The sequence below is a fragment of the Schistocerca cancellata genome, chromosome 9, assembly GCF_023864275.1.
Source record: "Schistocerca cancellata isolate TAMUIC-IGC-003103 chromosome 9, iqSchCanc2.1, whole genome shotgun sequence".
In the NCBI taxonomy this organism is placed as follows: Eukaryota; Metazoa; Arthropoda; class Insecta; order Orthoptera; family Acrididae; genus Schistocerca; species Schistocerca cancellata.
This window is the reverse complement of record NC_064634.1, coordinates 331,573,778-331,587,479: the sequence shown is the minus strand read 5'-3', so window position 1 is coordinate 331,587,479 and position 13,702 is coordinate 331,573,778. Positions and strand designations below refer to the sequence as shown.

Below are 13,702 nucleotides of genomic sequence, written 5' to 3'. Positions count from 1 at the left end.
TACACTACTGGCCATTAAAATTGCTACACCAAGAAGAAATACAGATGATAAATGGGTATTCATTGAACAAATATATTATACTAGAACTGACATGTGATTACATTTTCACGCAATTTAGGTGCTTATATCCTGAGAAATCAGGACCCAGAACAACCACCTCTGGCCGTAATAATGGCCTTGATACGCCTGGGCATTCAGTCAAACAGAGCTTGGATGGCGTGTACAGGTACAGCTCCCCATGCAGCTTCAACACGATACCACAGTTCATCAAGAGTATTGACTGGCGTATTGTGACGAGCCAGTTGATCGGCCACCATTGACCAGACGTTTTCAATTGGTGAGAGATCTGGAGAATGTGCTGGCCAGGGCAGCAGTCGAACATTTTGTGTATCCAGAAAGGCTCGTACAGGACCTGAACATTCAGTCGTGTATTATCCTGCTGAAATGTAGGGTATCGCAGGAATCGAATGAAGAGTAGAGCCACGGGTCGTAATACATCTGAAATGTAACGTCCACTGTTCAAAGTGCCGTCAGTGCGAACAAGAGGTGACCGAGACGTGTAACCAATGGCATCCCATATTACCACGCCAGGTGATACGCCAGTATGGTGATGACGAATACACGCTTCCAATGTGCGTTCACCGCGATGTAGCCAAATACGGATGCGAGCATCATGATGCTGTAAACAGAACCTGGATTCATCCGAAAAAATGACGTTTTGCCATTTATGCACCCAGGTTCGTCGTTAAGTACACCATCACAGTCGCTCCTGTCTGTGATGCAGCGTCAAGGGTAACTGCAGCCATGGTCTCCGAGCTGAAAGTCCATGCTGCTGCAAACGTCGTCGAACTGTTTGTGCAGATGGTTGTTGTCTTCCAAACGTCCCCATCTGTTGACTCAGGGATCGAGACGTGGCTGTACGATCCGTTACAGCCATGCGGATAAGATGCATCTCATCTCGACTGCTAGTGATACGAGGCCGTTGGGATCCAGAACGGCGTTACGTATTACCCTCCTGAACCCACCGATTCCATATTCTGCTAACAGTCATTGTATCGCGAACAACGCGAGTAGCAATGTCGCGATACGATAAACCGCAATCGCGATAGGCTACAATCCGATCTTTATCAAAGTCGGAAACGTGATGGAACGCATTTCTCCTCCTTACTCGAGGCATCAAAACAACGTTTCACCAGGCAACGGCGGTCAACTGTTGTTTCTGTATGAGAAATCGGTTGGAAACTTTCCTCATGTGAGCACGTTGTAGGCGTCACCACCGGCGCCAACATTGTGTGAATGCGCTGAAAAGCTAATCATTTGCATATCACAGCGTCTTCCGCCTGTCGGTTAAATTTCGCGTCTGCAGCACGTCATCTTCGTGGTGTAGCAATTTTAATGGCCAGTAATGTATAATCGAAGCGCTGATATGAGTACTTGTCTGATATATGAGTACCTCGTCATGTAAGCACTGAACGGTCGCCCAGTAAACCAGTTTGGCATTGCCACTTTTGGAGTTCTGTTAATTAAATGAAACGGAAAATCTCACGTCTGTGTACGAAAGGTGGAAAAATCTATTCTGTAATCACTATTAAATAGAAAATTTTCTCTAACATCACTTACTTTGTGTCTCCTACTAGATTTTAAAACTAACTAGCAGTAACTCTTTAAAAAAATGCGACCACGGACCCTGGAGGGCTCATCAGTACCGATCGGCCGGTGCGTCATCTTTTGCCAATGGCGTCAGTGGATGCTCTATGGAGAGCCGTGGGGTCAGCACACCGCTCTCCCAGCCGTTGTCAGTTTTCGTGACCTGGAGCCGCTGCTGTTCGGTGAAGTAGCTCCTCAAATGCCATTAGTCCTCCCACCAAAGAAAATATTCTGGCTCTACAGGGACTCGAACGCGGATCCTTCATTTGTTAGTCATCCGTTGTGATTACTCAGCTACAGAGGTGTGCAACTGGTTAGAACCAAAGAAATAAAGGTTTTTTAACATTACTATGAAGCACTCAGCACTTCTTTAACAGTTTGCATACGGGGATTTTATGAAAGAAAAACTAACATAACCTGATTTTCTTTCAGGAAATCCATGTTCGTGTTCCGGTCTGGCACCGACTGTCAATTGCCATAACGTACCCATTAAATTATGGTATCTGTAACACACTAACTAGGGGAGTCCTCTTTTCGCTTTCGTGAAATATGATCGGAAGCACCACAGTTTAATATTGTTGTTGTTGTGGTCTTCAGTCCCGAGACTGGTTTGATGTAGCTCTCCATGCTACGCTATCCTGTACAAGCTTCTTCATCTCCCAGTACCTACTGCAACCTACATCCTTCTGAATCTGCTTAGTGTATTCATCTCTTGGTCTCCCTCTACGACTTTTACCCTCCACGCTGCCATCATATACTAAATTGGTGATACCTTGATGGCTCAACACATGTCCTACCAACCGATCCCTTCTTCTAGTCAAGTTGTGCCACAAACTTCTCTTCTCCCCAATCCTATTCAATACTTCCTCATTAGTTATGTGATATACCCGTCTAATCTTCAGCATTCTTCTGTAGCACCACATTTCGAAAGCTTCTATTCTCTTCTTGTCCAAACTATTTATCGTCCATGTTTCATTTCCATACATGGCTACACTCCATACAAATACTTTCAGAAATGACTTCCTGACACTTAAATCTATACTCGATGTTAACAAATTTCTCTTCTTCTGAAACGCTTTCCTTGCCATTGCCAGCCTACATTTTCTATCCTCTGTACTTCGACCATCATCAGTTATTTTGCTCCCCAAAAAGCAAAACTCCTTTACTACTTTGTCTCATTTCCTAATCTAATTCCCTCAGCATCACCCGACTGAATTCGACAACATTCCAGTATCCTCGTTTTGCTTTTGTTGATGTTCATCTTATACCCTCCTTGCAAGACACTATCCATTCCATTCAACTCCTCTTCCAAGTCCTTTGCCGTCTTTGACAGAATTACAATGTCATCGGCGAACCTCGAAGTTTTTATTTCTTCTCCATGGATTTTAGTACCTACTCCGAATTTTTCTTTTGTTTCCTTTACTGGTTGCTCAATATACAGATTGAATAACATTGGGGAGAGGCTACAACCATGCCTCACTCCCTTCCCAACCAATGCTTCCCTTTCATGTCCCTCGACCCTTATAACTGCCATCTGGTTTCTGTACAAATTGTAAATAGCCTTTCGCTCCCTGTATTTTACCCGTGCCACCTTCAGAATTTGAAAGAGCGTGTTCCAGTCAACATTGTCAAAAGCTTTCTCTAAGTCCACAAATGCTAGACACGTAGGTTTGCCTTTCCTTAATCTAGCTTCTAAGATAAGTAGTAGGGTCAGTATTGCCCCACGTGTCCCAACATTTCCACGGAATCCAAACTGATCTTCCCCGAGGTCGGCTTCTACTAGTTTTTCCATTCGTCTGTAAAGAATCCGCGTTAGTATTTTGCAGCCGTGACTTATTAAACTGATAGTTCGGTAATTTTCACATTTGTCAACACCTGCTTTCATTGGGATTGGAATTATTATATTCCTCTTGAAGTCAGAGGGTATTTCGCCTGTCTCATACATCTTGCTCACCAGATGGTAGCGTTTCGTCTCCCAAGGCCGTCAGTAGTTCTAATGGAATGTTGCCTACCCCCGGGGCCTTTTTTCGACTCAGGTCTTTTAGTGCTCTGTCAAACTCTTCACGCAGTATTATATCTCCCATTTCATCTTCATCTACATCCTCTTCCATTTCCATAAAATTGTCCTAAGTACATTGCCCTTGTATAGACCCTCTATATACTCCTTCCACCTTTCTGCTTTTCCTTCTTTGCTTAGAACTGGGTTTCCATCTGAGCTTTTGATATACATACAAGTGGTTCTCTTTTCTCTGAAGGTCTCATTAATTTTCCTGTAGAAAGTATCTATCTTACCCCTAGTGAGATAAGCTTCTACATCCTTAAATTTGTCCTCTAGCCATGCCTGCTTAGCCATGTTGCACTTCCTGTCGATCTCATTTTTGAGACGTTTGTATTCCTTTTTGCCTGCTTCATTTACTGCATTTTTATATTTTCTCCTTTCATCAATTAAAATAAGTAGTTCTTCTGTCACCCAAGGATTTCTACTAGCCCTCGTCTTTTTACCTACTTGATCCTCTGCTGCCTTCACTACTTCATCCCTCGAAGCTACCCATTCTTTTTCTTCTGTATTTCTTTCCCCCATTCCTGTCAATTGTTCCCTTATGCTCTCCCTGAAACTCTGTACAATCTCTGGTTTAGTCAGTTTATCCAGGTCCCATCTCTTTAAATTCCCACCTTTTTGCAGTTTCTTCAGTTTTAATCTACAGGTCATAACCAATAGATTGTGGTCAGAATACACATCTGCCCCTGGAAAAGTCTTACAATTTAAAACCTGGTTCCTAAATCTCTGTCTTACCATTATATAATCTGTCTGATACCTTTTAGTATCTCCAGGTTTCTTCCATGTATACAACCTTCTTTTATGATTCTTGAACCAAGTGTTAGCTATAATTAAGTTGTGATCTGTGCAAAATTCTACCAGGCGGCTTCCTCTTTCATTTCGTACCCCAATCCATATTCGCCTACTACGTTTCCTTCTCTCCCTTTTCCTACTGCCGAATTCCGGTCACCCATGACTATTGAATTTTCGTCTCCCTTCACAATCTGAATAATTTCTTTTATTTCATCACACATTTCTTCAATTTCTTCGTCATCTGCAGAGCTAGTTGGCTTATAAACTTGTACTACTGTAATAGGCGTGGGCTTCGTATCTATCTTGGCCACAACAATACGTTCTATGCTGTTTGTAGTAGCTTACCCGTAATCCTGTTTTCCTATTCATTATTAAACCTACTCCTGTATTACCCCCATTTGATTTTGTGTTAAAACCATGTAGTCACCTGACCAGAAGTTTTGTTCCTCGTTCCAGAGAACTTCACTAATTCCCACTATATCTAAATTTAACCTATCCATTTCCCTTTTTAAATTTTCTAACCTACCTGCCCGATTAATGGATCTGACATTCCACGCTCCGATCCGTAGAACGCCAGTTTTCTTTCTCCTGATAACGACATCCTCTTGAGTATACCCCGCCCGGAGATCCGAATGGGGGACTATTTTACCTCCGGAATATTTTACCCAAGAGGACGCCATCATCATTTAACCATACAGTAAAGCTGCATGCCCTCCTAAGGGACCAAACCGATGAGGTCATCGGTCTCTAGACTTACACACTACTTAAACTAACTTACACAGACCCATGCCCGAGGGAGGACTCGAACGTTCGTTGGGAGGGGCCGCGCAATCCGTGACGTGGCGCCTCAAACCACGCGACCAATCCGCGCGGCGATTGCAGTTTAATACCACTGTTAATAGGTAAGTGGAATTATAATGCATGTGGTTAGAGTAATATTGCTAGCAGTAGTAACAACAGAAACAACAGAATCAATTCTTGCAGCACAGTAACAAGCCATTGACCGAATGATATCAAAGGCAGTGTTGAGAGATCACCAGAAGACACGAAACACATAGTTTACAAAGGAGCTGATAAAACAATAGACCACAATCCGAGGTGTTGCAAAATGATCACAAGCGTTGATGTAGCGCTGTGGCGCATGCCGAGAGCGTCCCCAAGATCTGAGTTAGGCGTAGCGTACGGGGAATCACATTTTTGCAGTGAATGGCAAATTTGAGATTTCACAACAAATGGCTCCGAGTAAATTTGCTGCTGTAGTCCGCTCCATCAACGATGGCGTTTCGCACAGGTCGGCGCACGCACGAAGTTCTCATTGTTGCCAGTTACAAGCGTCAGTTGCGTTACGTGAGTACAAATAATCGATGCAAAAAACCGATCGGTTAGGACCGATACAAGTATTTTAGTTCTAAATAACCGGTATTTTTCGGTATTTGTTTGGCCTCAGTCATAACAGGTGCTCTTTTATTTTGCTAATAACCAAGTGAAAAAAAAAAAACGGAAATAGCAATTAACCGTAACACCAATCCAAAAATTTTTCGTTTCTGTGTAAACCTTTTGTTTTTAAAAAAAGTCATTTAATTTGGAAAACTTGCATTAGTTTGAAATACGACGTTATTACAGAAAATTTGAAGCGCAATCAGCAATATTTTAATAACAGCGCTGACAGAGAATTATTCCGGGCTGTTTGGCTGTGGTCCATGGAATTCTTCTATCCCTGACGTTTCGTCCAAAGCTACGTTGGAGTCGGCAAGACTCAGTACAACCAGGAGCACCTCCGAAGATGTCCATCGTAGCTTTGGACGAAACGTCAGGGACAGAAGAGTTCCATGGACCACGACCATACAACCCGAAAGAATTCTCGGCAGCTGAAACATCCGGTCATGCAAGCCTTCATTGTATGAATGCTGACAGAAATGAGTAACAAACACATGGCATAAGTACTGGTACAGCATTGCAGAGAATGATGTCCCTGTTGCTGTGGATTAGTGTACGTGTGTATGTGCAGTGTGCCCCTGGTTTATATGGTTGTTTCTCGCTGTCATCGCTGGACATCCGTTCTAATGCACAGTGACAGTAAACCTAGTCCAGAAATCTTTTAAGGAAGTGACCTAGCAATGAAGTATAATGCTTCATTAGCTTGAAAAAATTAAAGATGTGTCTACCATTTCTATGAAAGAGCAAAGAAGTTACGGTTTGTGCTGATGCTTCTTCACATATGTTTAGTGGAAATACGTTTTATTACAATTAAACTCATGAGTTTCTGTAATTATGGGAAGTACTATCAAGAATAAACGCAAAATACGACAGACAATTAGCAAAAAAAGAAAAAAAGAGATGTAGCCTCTTTGCAAGCCATATATTACGCAGTAAGAGATTAAGAAGAAAATCGTAATTCTACGCACAACATATAAGCTTGAGTGCAATAAAGTAAAAATAGAATTTCTCCAGTTCTTCCACGGGTGGTTTGGGCGATATGTTCCTAAGTTGTTATACTAACGAGAAGATAATAAATTTTCGCGTGCTTGTTTCAATGTGAGGGCAAAGTAATTCGAAATCAGTTATTAAAAATTTAGCTGTCCATTCTGTGAACGCTGATGTAATCACCAGGTTGCGTGAGTGACATTTCCTTTAATAGATTTTCATGTGTGTATTTCTGACTCGGCTTAAACCATTCCCTGGATGAGCGTCCTTTATTCTTATTCTTATTATTTTTCTTTATCATTATCATTATCATTATCATTCCTATTATTCCTACGATCAGTTTTAGTGGCAGCAGCTGGAACTATGGGAAGTACTATCAAGAATAAAAACAAAATAGCACAGACATTCACATCATTTTAATACTGTTTGTCACATTAAGATTGCTATTTCTTAGAAAACTATAATGTAAAAAAGGTACTGTATGTGTGACACCCTGATCCGATGTAAGAGGGGGCTTGATGGCTCTAATCTGATCAGTTAAATAAATAAATACATAAAGAAACAGAGTGCCCGAATAAATATTAGAAATGCTTTATCAGCATTTTTTAGCCGTTCCTAATAGTGTAAAGTCCACCCCAATAGCTGAGTGGTCAACGCTGCGTTGTGTCACGCCTAGGGGCCCGGGTTCGATTCCCGGCTGAGTCGGAGATTTTCTCCGCTCAGGGACTGGGTGTTGTGTTGTCTTCATTATCATTTCATCATCATCAGTGGAAGCTAACGGGAAACAACCACTGGAATCACTTGCCTAGACGCTCATGCGGTGGACCTCTCTGATGAGGCTTCCCCATGACAAGAGCTGCCGTAAGGTTAGATTGGCAAAATTTTTGGATCTTGTATGGGTTTGTTCGGCGAATCTGTGGATAAATAAGGGAGAATTTGGCAAGTATGTTTGACAGTGTAAGGGAGCGATTGGACTGTGACGGTAGACCTGCTTACCGAGGTAGAGGTGGTCCTCCATGGGGTCGTCGAGCACCTCGACCAGCTTCACGACGTTGGGATGGTCGAGCTTCTTGAGGATGGCGATCTCCCGGTAGACCCTCTGCAGCGGGTCTCGCTCCGCAGGATTCACCAGCTTCCCCGTAGACGACTTCCGCTGCGGCGCCACACGACCTACAAACACGTGTGCAGCAGCCATCAGCAAAACTCACCCCAAGACCGGGTTGGCTGATTCTTTTGGGTCTAAGTGCCCGCTTCAGTTAGAATCTAAAACTTTTCAGCCAATAAATTATCAGTAATAAGCAATCCTAAGATTCAAGTACAGTGTACACTTTACGACCATTTCTAAGACAGACATAAATTTTGAAAGGAAAAGAAGACATTTTTAGCAAGGATTATTGCTGTAAGACAAACAGTGCAAAGACGAAGAAGACGGAGAATCGTAGAAAGGACAATAACTACTAGAATAACATCAAAACTGGAAACAAATGGCACAATGTCCATCGAGATCAAGGGGTTTCTTTGTGTTATTTTACTTTTTATATTTTATGCTCAGATGAGCGTTTTACAATGCCATAAACGGTCTCTCCCAGCCAGTATTCATTTTCAGACTGTCAGTAGATAAAAAGAGGAGATAAAAACATAGATTTTATAGAATCTGCTAAGTAACTGCCTACAGCTCCTTCCGACCGTGGCGTTTCCGACCCGGCGCTGCCGCAGGTATCATGGCACTTCCGACCAACCAGTTGTGCACAGTGGCATTTCTGACCAGAGCCTCCCCTACCGTTGTGGCTCCCTTCCAACCGGAAACAGAGGTATGTACCGGTATCACTGCTCGTTCCACTTCAAGATTTAGTATTAAGATCCTGTCTAACTACAAGCTAAGAAAAAGCAACATATTCGGAAATGAATAGCCAAATATTTTTGACAAGCAAAACACAATTCCATTGCTGCTCGTTTAAATCGCAGCAATTCAATCTTTCGTATTATATTTGAATAAAACGTCAAGAGCTGTTATTATCAAAAAATGGCCGAAAAAGCCGTGGTATTTCCATCTAGAGTGCTATTGCGCTTTTCTTTGACGTTCGGAAAAGCCGCGGCTAACATATTTGTCGTCGAAAACTCTACGTTGACGTCATGGATCACAAAGTTCACAGTCGGACCACAAAACGAGATCAGTATAATGATGTAGCGTTCCCACTGTGTTGTCAACAATACTAAACACAACAGTAGGTAGACGTCGTGGTACTACAGGCAGAGTGAAAATCTGCCTTTGTCTACATTCGTGAATGGTTACCTACTTCGGTAAATTTTAAAGTTACATTAATTAGAGTAATTCGATGTGATTTTTTAATCAATTTGTAGAACCATTTTTTAATCGATTTGATTCTTCTTGGACTATGTAAATAACTGCTCCCGATTTAATTTAGGGTTTTTGAAATAATTTTTCGTTCAATCACAGTGCTGTTGTTCCGACTTCTAGCAGCTTTGCTCTCCTTTCCTGTTTTAGTTTTCTCTGGAGATGGGGATATAGAAACTTCTGTTGAAACGTGTCTCTGTTCAGAGTTTCATATCTTTCAATCTACATCTCTTTCAGATCGCATCTGATTTCCTTGAGCCAGTTTGACCAGTACTGTAACTGCTTGAGAAGAGATAGACTTATTGTATACATCTTTAGCCAACTGAAAGCCGGGCCTGGTGGTCTACCAGTAAAGCACTGCCTAGAAACCGCGATTTCGCGGGATCGAATCCCAGTCAGACCATGAAGATTTTCAGTCTACTTTCAGTCTTGCCTCCACCTCTCAACGATTTGAGGCTGGCTCTGAGCACTATGGGACTTAACATCTCAGGTCATCAGTCCCCTGGAACTTAGAACTACTTAAACCTAACTAACCTAAGGACATCACTAACATCCATGCCCGAGGCAGGATTCGAACCTGCGACCGTAGCGGCCGCGCGGTTCCAGACTGAAGCGCCTAGAACCGCTCGGTCACCAGGGGCCGGCAATGATTTGAGGATTCGCCTGGAAAGAAACGTGGTTCGGATCCCTCATTAAGCTGAAGGTCCCCTTTAAACAGCTGGATAACTCCGGTACATTAGGAACACGGAAGTCGCTGAAGCGGCGTGCTGTAGGAAAACTTATATCAGACCACTGCGGCTCACGCAGCTGAAAAGGTATCTCTTGCCCTGCATTTGTTAGCCTGCCCCTCACGGTCATTCTTCTGTGTTGACTCACGTTTAGAAACTTTTAATATGTTTCAAGCATTTATCCAAAGTTCATTATTCGTAACAAGAAAAGGAAAAATGTATGGGTGAGTGGAGTGACTGGTTCGCAAGCACATAATGAAGCGGATACATTAAACACGGAAATTATTGTGTAGTATGCATAATTTAATATTTAAATATTAGGAACGTTACTAAGAATCCTATCGTGCGGATGCCAGAGACTGTAATAAGGTAATACAATCCGCGTAACAGCTTTACTGCTCACTTCGTGATAGACTCTGCACCTGCCGTCCTCCCTAACGAAGATAACGGTTACAGATCCCCAATAAACTATTAATAACTTCGAAAAACTATTCAGTTATTTTATTTATTGACATCTGAGAAGTTGTCTTAATGCCAACGCTGGTGCAATGATATTTATTATTAGAACACAATCGCACACAAGCAATCTGTACGCTTCATTAAGCACCTGTACCTCTGAGTTCTGCTAATATGTTATCGTTACAGAAGTCGGCAGGTATTCCGTGGTAGCAAATCTCGCAATAGTGCATTATTTAGTTAGTTTTTTAGGGAAGCTCTCATAGAAATTATTCCTCAGGGACTTCTTATATGTACAAGGTACGCATAAAGAAAGACGTTATTTCGTGGAACCTACAAGTATCTGCCACATAACTCTGCTCTCCAACAGTCATAAAGTCACAAGATTTTAAACATGGCTGAAACAGTTGCAGGATAATGACTTATTGAAATCCTTGACCACGGTTTCGGTATTTCTAAATATACCTTCATCAGAAGCAAAAATACACCTGAACAGAAAGACTCTTTCAGTAGCAAAATCTTAGCACCCTAACTGAGAAAGAAAAAAGTAACCGTAAAATTTCCAAAAATATTGTAATACTTTGGTAATTTTACGGTTACTGTGGAAACGTCATGGGACACGTAGAGAACAAAAGCGTACAGGCCAACCTTGTCTATTGACTGACAGAGATTGCCGACAGTTGAAGAGGGTCGTAATGTGTTATAGGCAGACGTCTATCCACACCATCATACAGGAATTCCAAACTGCATCGGGATCCACTGCAAGTACTATGACAGGCGAGAGGTGAGAAAACTTGGATTTCATAGCCGAGCGGCTGCTCGTAAGCCACACATCACGCTGGTAAATGTCAAACGACGTCTGGTTTGGTGTAAGGAGCGTAAAGATTGGACGATTGGACAGTGGCAAAACGTTGTGTGGAGTGACGAATAACGGTACACAATGTGGCGATGTGATGACAGGGTGTGGATGTGGTGAATTTCCGGTTAACGTCCTCTGCCAGCATATGTAGTGTTAACAGTAAAGTTCGGAGGTTGTGGTGGTAGGGTGTGGTCGAGTTTATCATGGAGGGGGCTTGCACCCCTTGTTGTTTTGGGTGACACTATCACAGCACAGGTCTACGTTGATATTTGAAGCACCTTCTTGCTACAGGGACGGCGATTGCATGTTTGAACACGATCGAGCACCTGTTCATAACGCACGGCTTGAGGCGGAGTGGTTACACGACAATAACATCCCTTTAATGGAGTGGCCTGCACAGCCGACATCAATAGTTAGTTTCCTTTCCCCTCCTTTCTCTTCCTCAACCTTCAGTTTCCATCATTCCTATATCGACAGTTACTTCGAACTTTCGAACCATGTTTTTCAACCCCGCTGTGGAAAGAGAACCTCTGCGTATTCTTTCAGTGCGTCGATACTCGCGGAAAGCTGCAACGCTATTGCTGTTGTTTTGATAAAACAGCTTTACGAGTGAAGCTCTGGTTATCTTGTCCAGACCCACGTTGACCGTCTGCAACTGCAGCGCACACTGATGTTTCAATCCCATGTCGCCATACCAGAACCGACGCCTAACGGTAAGTTATGACACACGCTACTAATAACGCAAATCCTGCAGCGCACAGTCTGAACACATTCTTATAAGTTGGGTACCCATACGGTAAATAGTTTTCCGTCTTGACTGGATCAAGTAGCAAAAGTTTAGTTATAAAGACCCTCTGTTTTTGCTCAGAAGTGAATGCGCCAGACTGCGTTGCCTGTTTTGAGTCGGCTGCTCCCACAGACTGAGCACACTCGAAAGAATGAATTAATATTACAACCGAATGAGCCGACTGTTTTAACACCTGGCTGAATCGATTGTTTCCATTCGGCTGTTCCCATCACTACAACTGATCTATTGCTTGTGCATATTAAGCAAGATTGGTTTCTAATTTAAGATCATGTGTTATTTTCAGTTTATATGGGTTCTGTAGTTGTATGCACTACATACTTTTATTTATCTGTGTCGTTCCGGTCTATGATTTTACTGATTTCATGGCTACAGCTGGAATGTTGCATGCAGAAGCCGAAAGGAACTCCGCGAGTGCGAGGTCGTAAGTTGGATCTAGTAAGGCTCATTTGAAAGTGTTGTGTTAACAGTTACGACAGGAAAAAAATATTAGCTGCTACTAACTCACCATGCGCATTTGGAGGGCAACACAAAATGATTGTCCGGGAGATGCAAAGATCAGCTTTCTATGGGATGTATGCATTACACTTCAAAAATGGACGTCGACATTCAAGAAATGTACGAAACAAACCATTAACTTGCACCACGAACACGGAATGAAAAATGACGCGGTACAGTGGTCACAAAGGTTCTCCCCATCAAGAATTAAGGCGAGCTCCTTTGGAATTACAAACCGTGCAGGACGTTCGGTTAGGTATCCATTCTTAAAGAAGGCGTATTGAATCGTATTGATGTAACAGGATGATGAGAACTGATGGAATGTGATGGGAAGCAACGGAATGCAAAACTCTGTCGTGGAGCTTATCGGGGAAACTGTCTCTTCTTTAAGGCATACCTGTAGTTGCAGACTGTGCAGTAAAATGTTTTATAGGCACTGACAAAAGAAACATCAAGAAGCTGAATTTGTCAACTGGTTCCAAGTGGTATGAACTGCAATGTCACACACTTTACCGGAGGGATAGTTTGCTCTAAACGACTATGATTTTTATACGCAGACCAGGAATGAAGCAAAAAGAAAGTTATTTTGAGCAGCTATTGACTATAAGCAGTGCTCATGTAAGCAGTGGTCATACACCCATTTTCCCACTCTTGCTTGCTATGACGTAAATATATCCTACCGCCCTTGCAAGATAACACACACGAGAAAGAATCGTAAGGGGCAGAGCACCTCCAACTTCTCACAGGACAATAAATAACTTTCCAGCCAATTTACCGTCCAGATTAGCAGTCGACATAATTGTATACGAACGCGTTAAGGCATTCCAGAATGAAATTTTCACTCTGCAGCGGAGTGTGCTCTGATATGGAACTTCCTGGCAGATTAAAACTGTGTGCCAGACCGAGATTCGAACTCAGGACCTTTGCCTTTAACAGGCATGTGCTCTACCAACTGAGCTACCCAACCACGTCTCACGACCCGTCCTCACAGCCTTAATTCCGCTAGTACCTCGTCTCCTACCCTCCAAACTTTGCAGAAGCTCTCCTGCATTGGAAGGTAGGAGACGAGGTACCGGCG

General features: G+C 42.6%; 1 protein-coding gene across 1 annotated transcript in view; it reads right to left on the bottom strand.

Moving 5' to 3' along the window:
• Nucleotides 1–13,702, bottom strand: part of LOC126100306 (calcium/calmodulin-dependent protein kinase kinase 1) — a 449,773-nt gene that overhangs the window by 80,691 nt on the left and 355,380 nt on the right. The window contains exon 6 of the mRNA XM_049910915.1: nucleotides 7,919–8,092. Coding sequence (XP_049766872.1) covers nucleotides 7,919–8,092 — 174 coding nt within the window. The remainder of the gene's footprint in view (nucleotides 1–7,918; nucleotides 8,093–13,702) is intronic.